Source organism: Manis javanica, chromosome 10 (assembly GCF_040802235.1).
Source record: "Manis javanica isolate MJ-LG chromosome 10, MJ_LKY, whole genome shotgun sequence".
Taxonomy (NCBI): Eukaryota; Metazoa; Chordata; class Mammalia; order Pholidota; family Manidae; genus Manis; species Manis javanica.
This window is the reverse complement of record NC_133165.1, coordinates 58,064,841-58,078,532: the sequence shown is the minus strand read 5'-3', so window position 1 is coordinate 58,078,532 and position 13,692 is coordinate 58,064,841. Positions and strand designations below refer to the sequence as shown.

General features: G+C 45.9%; 1 protein-coding gene across 4 annotated transcripts in view; it reads right to left on the bottom strand.

Moving 5' to 3' along the window:
• The window catches only part of LOC108401178 (sorting nexin-29), a 585,108-nt gene that overhangs the window by 139,593 nt on the left and 431,823 nt on the right, over positions 1-13,692 (bottom strand). Inside the window, exon 17 of one of the 4 annotated variants that reach the window (XM_073215555.1) lies at positions 1-13,692. This exon is cut by the window's left edge and continues 30,414 nt beyond it. The exons of the other annotated variants lie outside the window; for them this stretch is intronic. Within the exon in view, the coding sequence (XP_073071656.1) occupies positions 13,490-13,692 (203 nt within the window). The 3' untranslated portion in view covers positions 1-13,489. 4 annotated transcript variants of the gene reach the window in all.

The window sequence follows — 13,692 nt, the reverse complement described above, 5'->3', positions numbered from 1 at the left end:
AGTTTCTACAGAATACATATCGCTTTCACACCTCCATACAGCTGAAAAGTCCTAAGTCAAACCATAACAAGTCAGGAATCATCTGTAGACATGTAATAAATATTGTAAGCTATGGAAATTTGGGGATTGTTACAACAGCATAACTTGGCTTCAGTCAACTCATACACTAAAGTATTAAAACTTTTTTTTTTAATAAAATAACTTTAAAAACTAAATAAAACCATTTGAAAAGGTCTCTGGCCAGTGCCCAAGCCTGGTACTGAAAGTCTTGGCAGGATGTGGCTGGGAGCAGTGGCTCTATGCACCTGTTCTCTCCATCCAACCAAGACTCTCCTCAACCTTGACTCTCCTCAACCAAGACTGTAGTTGCCTGGGGAAGGGCTCTACACAGACCATTAAGGTCTTCACACTATCAGCATGTTCAAGAGATAAGACTATTCACAATGCAATTATCTCTTTAAGGTTATTCATAAGATATGCACTGGCAGAAAAATCAAATCAATAAACAAATAAAAAACCCACAAAACAAAAACTTCTGCACAAGGTGGACAACCAAACAGATAAACAGATAAGGGGGCCTCTTGGCTGGGGATTCAGCCCTGGGAACTCAGCAGCCACACCCTAAACCCCTAAGCGGGCTCCACACTCCTTTCTCCAGGGCTCTTCCTTCTAACTCTGATGGAGACTGACAAGAGGAGGTCCTTGCACTGCCACAGGGGAATGGAAATAGGCTTCTAGAAGGTGAAAATATGTCACCCTTTCAAAAGGGAGTTTTAGCCACACCTGTGTGGTTCTGATTTGGCACATGCACAACTGAGGCTGCCTGGGCCGATCAGTTCAGAAGCAGCTACAACCTCCCTTCATGGGGCTCATGCACTGTAACAGTGCACATGACATACAGCACGGACACAAGACTCCTGCCCACCTCATGAGCTGTGCCGATGTGCCTGGACTCTTCAGTGCAGATACCTGTTTCCCCAGTGCCTGTATACGTATGTTTACCTGTTCATTCATTTAATAAATATTTGTGGATAGGCTCTGGTCTAGGTACAGCACATAGCAGAAAAATAAGATAGCACCTGGGTGGAGGAAATGTGAGAGGCAGACCACAAATATACAAGCACATAAATAAAAGATAAGCACAGCAGTGTGACAGCAAGATGGGAGCACAGAGGAGACACACATCTGGTAAGCATCGACTATGTGCCAGGCCCTGTGCTGGCACTCTTGCTGTCTATCTCACTAATTCTCATGCCAATCCTAGACACGAAGTGGTCAGTAGCTACATTATACAGATGAGAAACATATCTGTTAAGTACACACAGCTGGTAAATAATAACAGAGGTGGTTCTTTTATTGCATCCTGATCCTCACAGCTCCAAAGTCCAGTGTTTAAAAAACAGACTAACAGAAGCCAAGCCAGCCACAACTTAGGGAGAGAGTAAAACTAAGATCTCCAGGGAGGTTTGGGGACTAAGCAGGGCTTTCTGTTCCCCAGGCTGTGCTAGACCCTTAACCATGAGTACCTGAAAACCAGTTGTAATACACAAAAAATTTCCTCTCAACAGTGAAAAGATTCCTGGATCTTTGATGTGCTTTTCCTTAACACAGATGGGGTATTTGAGAAAACTTGGGCCTCTTCCTATTCCTGCAGCTGTAATAAGAACCTTCCCATCAGAGTGCTGTGAGAGTTAAGGATACCAAACATGAGGAGAATTTGGCACCATGTCTGGTACATGGGAAGCACGCAGATGTTGCCATCACCAGCCACCCTCCTCCTCCTTGCCACCATCCATGAGCAACCATCACCCACCACCATATTACCAGCAGAACTTATCACCACCATCCACCAACCACTGTCATTATTGAAGGCAAATTCTGGAGGGCTAAGACCCCCAACCCTTAAGATCCAATCCACCAACAAGATGGTCGCCCACCCCTTTAGACCCAATCACCAACGCAGAACACACCGTACCCCTACTCCTTAAAAACGCACTTCCCCACCCACGAGCTGCTGCTCCCTCTCTCTGGGGGCAGCCATTTTCTCTTTCAGATAATAAAATCTCTTGCGTGGGCCCGTGTCTCCTGAATCATTCTGGGGTAAGGAGGGTCGTGGTGAGATACTCTTTCAATGATCCCATTCCCATCATTCGCCACCATGTCTATTTCACATTCTCTCTCCTTTCCTTTTTAGGGAAATTCAGTTAGGAACAAAGCAACATTTTCTTCTGCAGAGCAGAAGGTTTTCTCCATGGGGCAGAAGGTTGTCTAGACCTAAGTGTGTAGCTCATCCCTGCTACTCACTAGCTGTGTTACCTTGGCAGGTCACTGCCCCTCTCTGACCTCAATTTACCCATCTGTAAACAGAGATGAAAACACTCCCCCTCATGGGGTGGTGGTAAGGATTCACAACTATCAGAGCTTTCTATCTGCAGTGGCCTATGGATCAGTTTCCCATGTCCTTCCTTCGTAACAGATTAATGTAACATGGGCCAGGGAGAGGCAGACTTGGGAACATGACTCAGTTACCCCCATAACACAGCATGTAGCTTCCTCTAAATCACATGCTACAAAATGCAGCTTGTATTTTGTAATACAAAAATACAAAAAGCTTGACTCCTTCCCACGAGTCTGGTAACTGTGGTACTAAACCCTTGCTCCCCTCTGAGCCTCCTGGGGGCTCCCTGCCCCTTGCCTGCCGGCTGTCATCCGGGCCACAGCGGACCAGGGGCATCATAACCGCAGAGGTGCAGTCCCGCCTCCCCATCTCCACCATCCTGTGTGCACGGCCATAATAATGTCTCACAAGACTTCCCAAGCCCCCCCACTCAACACGTATACACATTTTACAACTCCTCTCTATCTGCCCCTGAAAAGCAGCCTCCTCACAGCCACCAGCTGAAGCTGCTTCTTCCATCTCTAGACAGCCAGAGCAGTCTGACAGAATTTCACTCTGTTGGGAAGTCTGGCAAGGAGCTGGAATTCACAGCCTCTCGGGATGAATCTGCAGGCGGCACAAAGAGATAACCTTTAAAGGTTGGACTCCAAATGCTTTTCTGTCTCTGGAAGGGGTAGTAAAAAAGATCCAAGGCTTAAAGCAACAGCTCCACCCTTTCAATACTGCATTGAGAGACTGAGGCATCTGAAAGCCCAGTTCAGGGGAGAAAAAAACAATAGCTCTAATGGTGTAAGTTCATCGGTTCAAATGAATGCTTATTTAGGTGTTCTAAAAGCCCGCCCTATATCAGTACACCACTTCAAGTTTTAAAGATTTTACTAGAGCTCACCCAAGCCAGGAGAGGCATGTTCCCACTGAAGCACAGGTGTTTTTTTTTAATGCAGAAATAAAATAGTTATTATTCCTAGGCTGCAGGTTTTGGGAAAACATTCATCACATAAATATAAATAATGATGGCTGATGCTTGGACAGCTTCCTAATTGCTTGCAAACTGTTTCTATAACCTGCCTCCCTTCAACCTCAGAGCGTGCGTCGGGTGAGCAGCACTGCCACCTTCAGATGAAGAAGCCGCAGCTCGGCATCACCCAGTTGGGAAGCTGTGGGCTGCAGTCAGTTCCTCCTGCCTTCATTAAAGCCTATATCAAAGGAGGGACAGGCAGACACGTGTGTCCATATGCTCAGTCCCGTGGAGTGAAGGACAGAGGACGGTGGGTTCCAGATCCCCTGCTAAAGAGAAACCGATCTCCAAGACCATGGGCCACTAGGTCTATAGGTACATACATATGGGGGGGTGTAAAGACTCACACCACATACGTGTATTTCAAATTAGTGGCACACATCTGTTTGTTTGAATAAATGGTAACAGCAGCTGCACTCTCTGGGTCCTTCCCCTGAACTGGCCAAGCGCTATGCTAACAGGCCTTTAGATACACGCTTTCATGTAATGCTCACAACAATCTCATGAAGTAAGCAGCTTCCCTATTTAAAGGTGAGAATGTTGTGACTTTCACAGGATAACAGAGATTCTGCCATAAAAGGAACTAAGTGGTAGATCTGGGATTTAAACTTGAGCTGACTTGACAGTTCACATCTGAATCGCTATCTCAGGTACCAGGAAATCCTGATGAATTTACATCTCAAGACACATCACCTGCCCAGCTCCCATGACCATTATCCTTGCCTAAACCACCACGCCCTCTGGCCCAGACTCCTGCAGTAGTGATTAGGTGGATGGGCAGGCAGGCAGACTCCCTGTGAGGCCGTGCAAGATCCAGCTGGCTGTGGCACCTCAGGGTCTCTCACTCCTCTGCTCCTCACTCATACTACCCGGTCTTCCAAGCTCCTACCTCAAGGCTGTTCCCTTAGCCTGGAATTTTCCTCTTCTGTTTACTTAGTTGACTCTACATTATCTTTCAGGAATGAGCAAAAGTCCTGAAAGAATCCCTTTCTTACTCCCGTGTCCTTGCCAACACTGGATATTACCAATCTTCAAAATGTTACCAATCTGACAGAGGAAAAAAATGACGTTTATTGATGTTTGAATTTGCCTTTTCCTTATTGCTTGTGAGGCTGAGCACATGTCTATGCCTTTAACTGCCCTTTTTGTTGTTGCTGAATCCCCGTTTGTGTCCTTCCACACACATTGTCTGTGGCAGCGTCCCCCCATTGTTCCACAGTAGAGTGTTCATCACCTCACTATCCACTTGTTAAGAGGCCTCTGGACAGGACTCCTCCACACTGTATGTTTCAGCCTCTTGCTTGTCTTTCACTTTGCTCATGAGAATTACTGAGTGTGTGCCCTTCTGTTTTCTGGTCTACACATTTGGGAAGCAAGGAGTTTCTGGCTGACCTGCTGAAGTACTGTGGCTCATTCTGCTCATTATTGCAACAGCGCTAAGATCTTGCAAACATTCTTTCCAGTTTAGAAATGGAGAAGAGGATGTTCAGAATGGTTGGTAAATAACTTGTCCCAGGTCACACAGTGCAAAAGAGTCAGAACCAGATCGGCTGCTGGTCCCCCCACACTATGTCGGGTTTTTACCTGGACTTCCACCTGCCTCCAGGGGACAGAAGGGAGACCATGGGTGGAAGCTGGAGAGAAACAGGCTTTGGCTCATCTACTCATCTGTCTCTTAGCTGTGTACTTACCTACCCAGTCGTGGTGCAGTGTGCCGGGTGCTACGATATAGTTGTAAATGACAGAGACTCAGTCTTGGTCATTGACTACTTGATATAAGAAAGACTGAACATAGCTGTTCAAAGGCAGGATGGTTTTATCAAGTAGTGACCTTGACTCCCAGCCACATATGACCCCTGTCCCATGCAGGAGGGACCAGACGACCTTGAGGTCCCTTTCCAAGTTTATTAGTTTGTGAAAACTTTGCCTACTCTCAGACCTCCCTGGTCTATGTTGGCTAACAGGAAGGAACCCCAGCCATTCTTTTCTTTTCTTTTTTTTTAATCAAGGCCGATTTCCCTGTCACAGCATGAAGAGTACGCATGACCTTCAGGCTGATTCAGCTGCAGGCCGGCAACAGCAAACGTGCTGGCTGACCCCAGATCTTGCACTTCTCAGCACCATCTGGGCTCTTCACAGCCAGCAGAGTTAGGACTAGATCAAAGGCGTGCCCCTAAACCAGGATGCTCCAGAGCAGGGGTGCTGTAACCCCATTTCCCATATCACGGTGGTTCAGCAAAACCCAGAAGCCTTGGTTCTCACAAAGGTTTGCCTGTGGTCAGCACAGCCGTGGCTACCATGTTTCTATGCCTAGCCTGGGCCTAGGACCCCAGACAGAATAAGCCACAGTACTTCAGTAGACCAACCAGGAACTCTCTGCTCCCCAAGAAGTGCAGACCAGAAAACAGAAGGGCACACGCTCAGTAATTCTCATGAACAAAGTGAAAGACAAGTGAGAGACCTAAACATATAGTACAAAGGAGTTCTATTCAAAGGACTCTTCTCACAAACGGACAATAAAGTATGGACAATACCATGGAACAGTGGATGAGGGACACAAATGGGCAATTCACACACACACAAAGGCAAATAAAAACATAAACACTCACTCAACCTCACAAGCAGTAAGGAAAATGCAAATTCAAACATTAATGAAATACCCACTTGTTAAGTATTCCTCTGTCAGATTGGTAAAATTAAAAATATTTATAATATCCTATGTTGGCAAGGGCATGGGGACAAAGTATTTGCTACCTTGTTGGCATGACTGAAAACTGGTTCAGTCTTTTATGAGAGCAATTTGGCTGGGCCTGTTAAAAATAAAAAAGGTATGCACTCTTCACCTTAGCAAATCCACTCCTAGCTATTTCTCCTAAAGAAATAGCTACAATGTGTACAAATAGGTCTATTCAAGCATAATCTGGCAGCTGCAATGGCCAGGAAATGAAAAGTCTAAATGCCCATCAACAGAATCGTTAGATAAGTAATGGTTCCCTCATACTAGGAAATGCTCTGAGTGAAAAGGAAGAGAGAGGTCTATGTACTGAGGAGGAGGCCATGTGTCATAGGATCCCATTCATGTTCAACCGAACAAACAAAACCGTAACAGCATTCAGGGGATATGAGTGGAGCAGCAGTTGCCAATCTGAAGCCCTGGGAGCCCAGGGAACATCTGGCAGTGTGGGGACACATCTCGGGTGCCAGTGGGTGCGAGCCAGAAATGCCACTCGACAGCCTAGAGGGCACAGGTGAGCCCCAAACACAGAAGGATCTAACCCCAATGTCAACTATGCTGCAGCTGAGGAACTCTGGTGCAGAGATACATAAATGCCACCCAGCTGGCTCTTGAGCCAAGTCTGGGTGTGAGCTGCCTGAAGCTTCAGTGAGGATGTGCTGTTCTGGCCAGTCTGGAACTGGTCCCCGTGTGCTGGCAAGAGTGTCCTCACTCTCCTTTGGGAAATCACCCCTGTTCAACTGAGCTGCAGCTTTAGGAGTAGGTATACAGCCTGAAATCATGGCACTCAGGTAGACCCAGGGATGAGTGGAGAAGGGGGTGGCCCACACCACTGAGTCAGTGAGACTTGGGTCCGGGACTGTTGTCAGCCTTGGGAGAATTGGCGGTCTTTTCCCTGGGGACAGCTGAGATGAGGGGGTATCAGTCTGTAGGTGCCACAGACACCTGCCACTGCAGCCTAGCTATGAACAGAGCTGAAACAGACAGCAAAGCCACTCTCTCAAAAGACAGGGGACAGAGTTCTCATTACACTGAGCGCCTAAAATTCCAGTTATGCGTGTCCTTGCTATTTCCTGTTAGGTAAGTCAATGAACATCCTTTGTCTCTTAAGCTGGGTTTCCTTCTCCCACAACCAAGACAGTGCTGGTGTCACTGGGAATTAGCATCCTGGTCAGAAGAACTGGGTGGGCAGCTAGGAGCCCTAGCTGGGTGTGATCAGGAATACATCACAGGATCAGGCAGGGTTCTGCTGAGGACATGGCTGAGTCTAGGGGGCCCTGTCATCCAAGTATCCAGGACTGCATAGATTCCATCTCTACCACTGCCCCTGGACCAAGGCATGGCTTCTGCTGTAAACCTGCCTACAGGGGAACACAGGGACCGGCAGATGGAAGCATCAGAATGGGGGTGGGGGTGCCCACCCAGAGGCCAACTCCAATTGCAATACCAGCAGCAGAATCCAAGGACATGTATGTGTTTCAGACAGCAGATTTACAGAGCAGCCATGCTCACAGCCCCTGAGAGAGAGGCGATGTTAGAGAGTAATGCTGCCTCAGGAAACCTCCCCAGGGAAAGCAGAGAGGGGGGATGATGCCACGGGACTACATACAGGCACCCTGGAGACACCTGAGAATAATGCCATGGGTCCGATTCACTACTCAGTAACTAACGACTGTTCTTAAATTCAAAATAAGATTAAACCCACGGTCAACTGGGCAGCTCCCAGCTGGCAAGACTGCAGCTATGGGAGCCTGGGCACTAAACCATTCAGGCCTCTAGGGAGACCCATTTGGAAAATTAATTCTGATGTCAGATTTTGCTTTCTGAGCACTGGACTCCCTAGCTGGAAGGGCTCAGCCTTCTGCAAAGCCTCCGTGGAGCCTTACACAGACATTGCCCTTCCGTTTCAGTTGGTTGAATGGGGGTCTCACCCCCTTACCAGACTCAACACCTTGAGGACAAAGATATTTTGTTCCTGGCAGCCCGAGGCAGCTGATATGGAGAGCCCTGATCAAGTAGACCCTAAATAAGATCCTCTAAGACCCTAAAGAATGCACATACCCAGGCATTCAATTAAACCGGGGGAAAATTCTTTCTGTATTTACTTCCAGTTTTAGTGGCTTATCACAAGTCAAGCAGTTATATTCACACAGTAGCTCCTTGCCAGGCACTGTACCGAACACTTTATCCACATATCATATATTGTCACTCAGCAAGGTGAGTGGTGTTCTGCCCCTCCCACCAGCACCTCTCTTCAGCCCTCATCATGAGAGAATGGTCCGTTCCCTGAGAGCATCCTTCTCCCCTACCAGTCTGTAAGGTTGGTGAGGGTGTGCTCAATGCCAAGTTCTGATCGTCAGTGGCACTGCAGAGTTCAGCACATGCCTGGCATATAGCAGGCTCTCAATGAATGACTTTGGGATAAATACATGAACAATACTGGGAAAGAAAAAGCAAGTTCTTCCTGTTTGGGAAGATGAAGGCAGTAACAGAATAATGGTTACGTGGAGGAAAATGGGCTTTGTGTTTTCTTTTTTTCCTTTTTTGCTTTTTATCGTCTATATTAGGCTCTCCCAGAGCATCCCAAGGACAGCTGGAGGTTAATGTGCTGTAAACCTCAGAGGTGCTGGGGGGCTTGACACTGTGGGACGGAAAGTTCTTGAGGAAGGAGATAGCAAGAACAAAGGCTTCTGTTCCCATGGTTTCGCTTATCACACGGCACAAACACCAACTCTGGCTGGGATGAAACTCAAAAACTAAACAGTCCACAGCTACCTTTACTGCCAGCCCTGTTCACAACGTGTACGGCAGAAAGGACAAGATGTGACCAGGCCAGGTTCACTGCAGCCTTAGATCTGGTCCGTTTCCCCATGCCAGGGTGGCACCTTCCAGGGTGGGCAGGGACTTTTATTAGCTGGGTTCCCACTCCCACTCTGTGCCTGGCTTGGTCACTCCATCCTTCTCTACTTAATGAATTCCTCCCTCTCTGCATAGCCACACATGAAACATGGATAAAGACAGAGCTGTAGGTAAAAACTTGAGGGCCCAAGGGGTAAACACTTTTAGGAAAGAGGATAAAAAGGAATAGGTAAGAAGCCCAAGCCTGGTGCAAAGGCTGGTACCACCCCATCCTCCAGGCCATCTGCAGCCCCATGCAGCCTACCTAAACCCTGTGATCTATTATTAACAGGAAAAAGAATGGATTTTCCCTGAACCACATATATAAATTTAGTCTGCTAGAATAAACCATGAAAATAACGGACCCAGCTACTTAATTTCCTTTTGGGGGGACCTCAAATACTGAATGAGTCTTCCTGGAGTACCACCATTCCTCTACGCCAAGGTAACACCTTGTGGTCTCTAGGAAAGGGGACTTATTCTGGAAAGAAAAAGTTTTGCTGAAACAAAGCAACCTTCCTTACAAAGGAGACCTAATTAGTTGTGCCATGCAAATGGAATGTTGTACAGCAGCCCATGTTTCTGGTGGCTAAATGCAAAGGCTGAAAATAATCCCACCTGGAGGTCTGATTCCAGCTCTTTTGAAAACTCTGAAAACAGTACTTTTAAAAGGGAAAGGCATAAAGGTTCAGAAAATACATACATTCACATATTATTTCTTACCAATCTAGGGGTTATAATATTTGGTTAAGAAAAAACTGAGTTGTTTTAAGTCCCAACGCCCCTTTATAAACACTACAGTAGGATATTAAGAAGGTGGACCCCAAACATGTATGGAGGTTGGGGTATTTGGGGAGTAAGACCAAATATTTGCAAAGGTATAAACTGGGAACTAAATGATCAACAAATGTAACTATAGCATATGGAAGTGACAGAAAATCAAATGTAACAAGTGTGTCTATCTGTGTATTAACACAGAGGAGGAGAAAGAAAGAAAATTAAGCAAGATCAGTTAGCAAATAGTCTTGTTTGGTTTTCTTGCATTTTGTTTGCTGCTGTTTAATCATTTGTCCTCTGGCGAGTGCATGCTGACAGCCACGCATTAGCAGGGACTGGAATGTAAGAAATATGCATGGACAGAAAACTTATATTGGCAAAGTTCTGGACATCAATTTTACTTTTTTTCTGAGAACAGATCAAATGCTGCCATTTCTTGTTTTTGGTGTCAAACACATGTCAACCCCCATCTCAGGACATGGGAGCAGAATGTAGAAACCACACTGTTTGGAGGTGCAAGCCTTTTTTTTAACAACTTGCATTCAGTCCTATCAAAGGACAGTACTACTTCTCAGAATCCTTTGTGCAAAATATAATTCTAGACCTCTTCCATGATACATATGGTAAAAGCCCAATAACTACATGCAGAGGTGAACTATCTCAGTTCCTCTGGCATTTAGGAGTACATTTCCAAGCCTCCAGATAGGCTCACCAGCCCCTGACACTGCTCAAATGAGATGCTCTGAAGCAGCGTGCCTGAAACTGTCTACAGCCAGAACAAGCACCACACACCAGCCCCTGTTCTGACAGTTTTCCAAAGTGAGACCATCTCAGCTTGGCTCTCAGATATGCAGGCTGGATGGGTAGGGTCTGGCACTGCAACGCATCCCAAGTTGTCCTACAGAAAATTCCAAGCTTGGCTACAGGCCTGCTTGTATCCATCTCAGGGATGCAGGTGGCCAGCCATGCAGGCAAGATCTTGGTCAGGCTCGGCACCTCCCTTCAGAATGAAGGCAAGAATTCCATCTGTTTCTTGTATTTTTAAAGAGCTTGGCTCCACCCTTATGCGTGGAATCTCTGCAAGCCAGCACTTTGTGAGAAAATACTATCTGGGCTGAAAAAAACCATTGTACTGAATAGATGTTCTCTGTGCCTTTGTTTTCTCATCTGTAAAATGGGGATAATAAGGTTTTCTTACCTCCCACCCTGGATGGACTGTGCTATTTTATGTGATGCACATATATCAGTGAGAGACAGTGGCAGCTGCTTACCACTGGTATTGTCACCATTACTGTTTTTACCATAATCTGTCCATTTCTTTAGATCAGTGTTTCCCCAATATTATTCATTCTCGGAACACTGTCTTCAACTTCTTGCTGTGTTCTCTATTGCTTATTTAGTGTTCTTCTTTAAGTAGACTCACTTTCTTTCTGCTTAAATGTTAAAAGGAAACTGTCTCACTGTGGTAAACAGAAAAAATAGAATTCTGTGCCACAGAAGGCAAATGTAAAATCAATACACTGAAAACAATGTAATTCATTAAGCTCAGGTCTTGCCTGCCAAAGGCGCTGATCCTGAGCCTGCCTGTCTTTGCTGAAAAGGAAGATGAGAGGTGCTAAAGGCACAGCGGTAACGCACTGACTGTCTCCTCCGGGTCATCACAGCATGAAGAGCTGAGGAGACAGTGCCCTTCTCCCAGCAGAATTTGTTATTTAATGCCCAGCCTCCGTCTTCCTAAAACTTTCTTACACTCACACGAAGTCATCTTGCTTTCTGACACTCTGGGACACTGCTCTCTTTGAGAGATCAACACTATCCAACAGAACTTTCTGCAATGATGGAAATGTTCTGTTATCTGTACCATCCAAAATGGCAAGCCTGAAATGGAGCTAGAGTGCCTGATAAACTGAATTTTGAATTTTCTTCAATTTTAATCAATTTAGATTTAAATGGTACATGTGCTAGTGGCTGTTGTACTGGACAGTCCAGACCTACTGAGGAAGCTCAGTGCTCATCCCCTTCATCTTGGCTCTTCAAAGGAACTTATGGTTAGTTTTTGAGGTTATGCCCTTGGCTTCCTTTAAGGGAGATCTTATGACCCCTGACAGTGATTTGTTACAGGGATGTAACGGGGACTGTCTACTACATCCCTTATTATTACTTAATCTAAAGCCTTGTGTAGAAATTTCTTTTAGAGCTCCCTTTGAGGAACTGACATATTTTCTTTTATTAGCAATGGGATTATACAAAATAGCCACATTTCCACTTTTGCAGTGGCTCCCAGGAAGCCCACAGGAGTTTCATAAAGCAATGAGAGCAATTATGTAGGATGTCATGACAGATATGATTTCCACTGTCTCCTTAATGAAAACTCTCAGTTTATATTTTCTCTGAAATCTAGTCTTTTATTTTTACTTCTATTTTATCATTCTCTTTGTATTAGTTTCTCCAGAAATTATCTCAAATATTTTGTGGGAATAATATATAGCATGGATTTTTTTTAACTTAGAAAAATGACGTCCAACAGACAGACCAGTATTTAAAATGAGGTCACCTTCTATCCAATATCATTGTGATAAAACACTGTAAAACAGAGGCTTCTAAACACATGCTTAGAAACAGAGCTTTCTAAAATGCTTCTAAACACATGATCAGATTTTGCTCTTGAGATGCCAACCAGCAGCATCAAAAAGCAATTGCATTCAAGAGGTGCTATTTCACATGTTTCAACATCAGGGAAGATTTCGGAGAGCCCACGGTGGGGGGGTGACATCGCTCAGTGATGTGGGAGGTGCCGGGCCTGCAGCTTCATGAAATCTGGGCCAGGTCCTCCGGGTGCTGGCTGGACCAGGTCGAGGAGGCTCTAAGAACAGGGAGGGATGGGGAGAGTGGTTTGCATGCCGCTGTGGCCACTGAGGAAATGATCTCCCAGGCAATGGCATTTACTGCACCCATCTTACTCATAAGTGACTTTCAGAAGCTAAAACCTGCCAAGTTGCTTCCTGAGCTGAGGGGAGCAAACAGTCAAAGGAAACTGCTCAAGTGGTACTGCACCTCCATTTCACCTTGAAATGAAGCTGTCTGCTTCGCTTTTTCATCCTCCAGGCAACACCTCCCGGCCTTCTGATGACCCACAAAGCAGAACGTGAGACACTCAAACAAAAGGGGTTTTTGTTGGTGTGAAGAAAGAAGAGGTTTTTCAGAAATCTGTCATATCTAATTCTCTTTTTAAGCCAAAGTTGAGAGTATCATGCACACTCAGATTCCCTAACTCTTTTTAAAGCACAACTGTTGCCAGCTGGGCACGTAAGCGAAAGGGGCTTTTTGGCACATGTGTCCTTGTCAAACTCTAGCTCATATGTCCCTAATAGTTTAGAACATGTGCACCATGCTTACACCCATTCCTGTGTCACACACCCACCACCAGTCCCACGGCAAGGCCAAAGATGGCGCTCGTTCCGGAAGGTAAGGAATGAGAAGTCAGCACCTGCTGGGCGCCATGTGTTTCTAATGCTGACAACAGCTTTGCAAGGTGGTGTTATTATTATTTCTGTTCTACAAAGAAGGAAACTGAGATTTACACACAGTCACAGAATTGAAACCAGGGCTCCTACTTTCAGTTCAGTGTCCTTTTCTTGTCACTGGCACCCTTGGGGTAAATATCTTAGTCGTGAGAAGACTTCTTCAGTGGGTCAACTCCCCTCTCAGCAAATCGGCAACAAAACTCAAGGCCTTCCACCGAGCCGAGGCAGAATGAGAGCAAACCATGAAGAAGGCTGTGGGGATACAAGAAGATGGGGGAACCCGGAGGCAGCTCAGAGTCAGAACTGGAATCAAAGCCGTCCCAGGACAAGTGAACCCCAATGG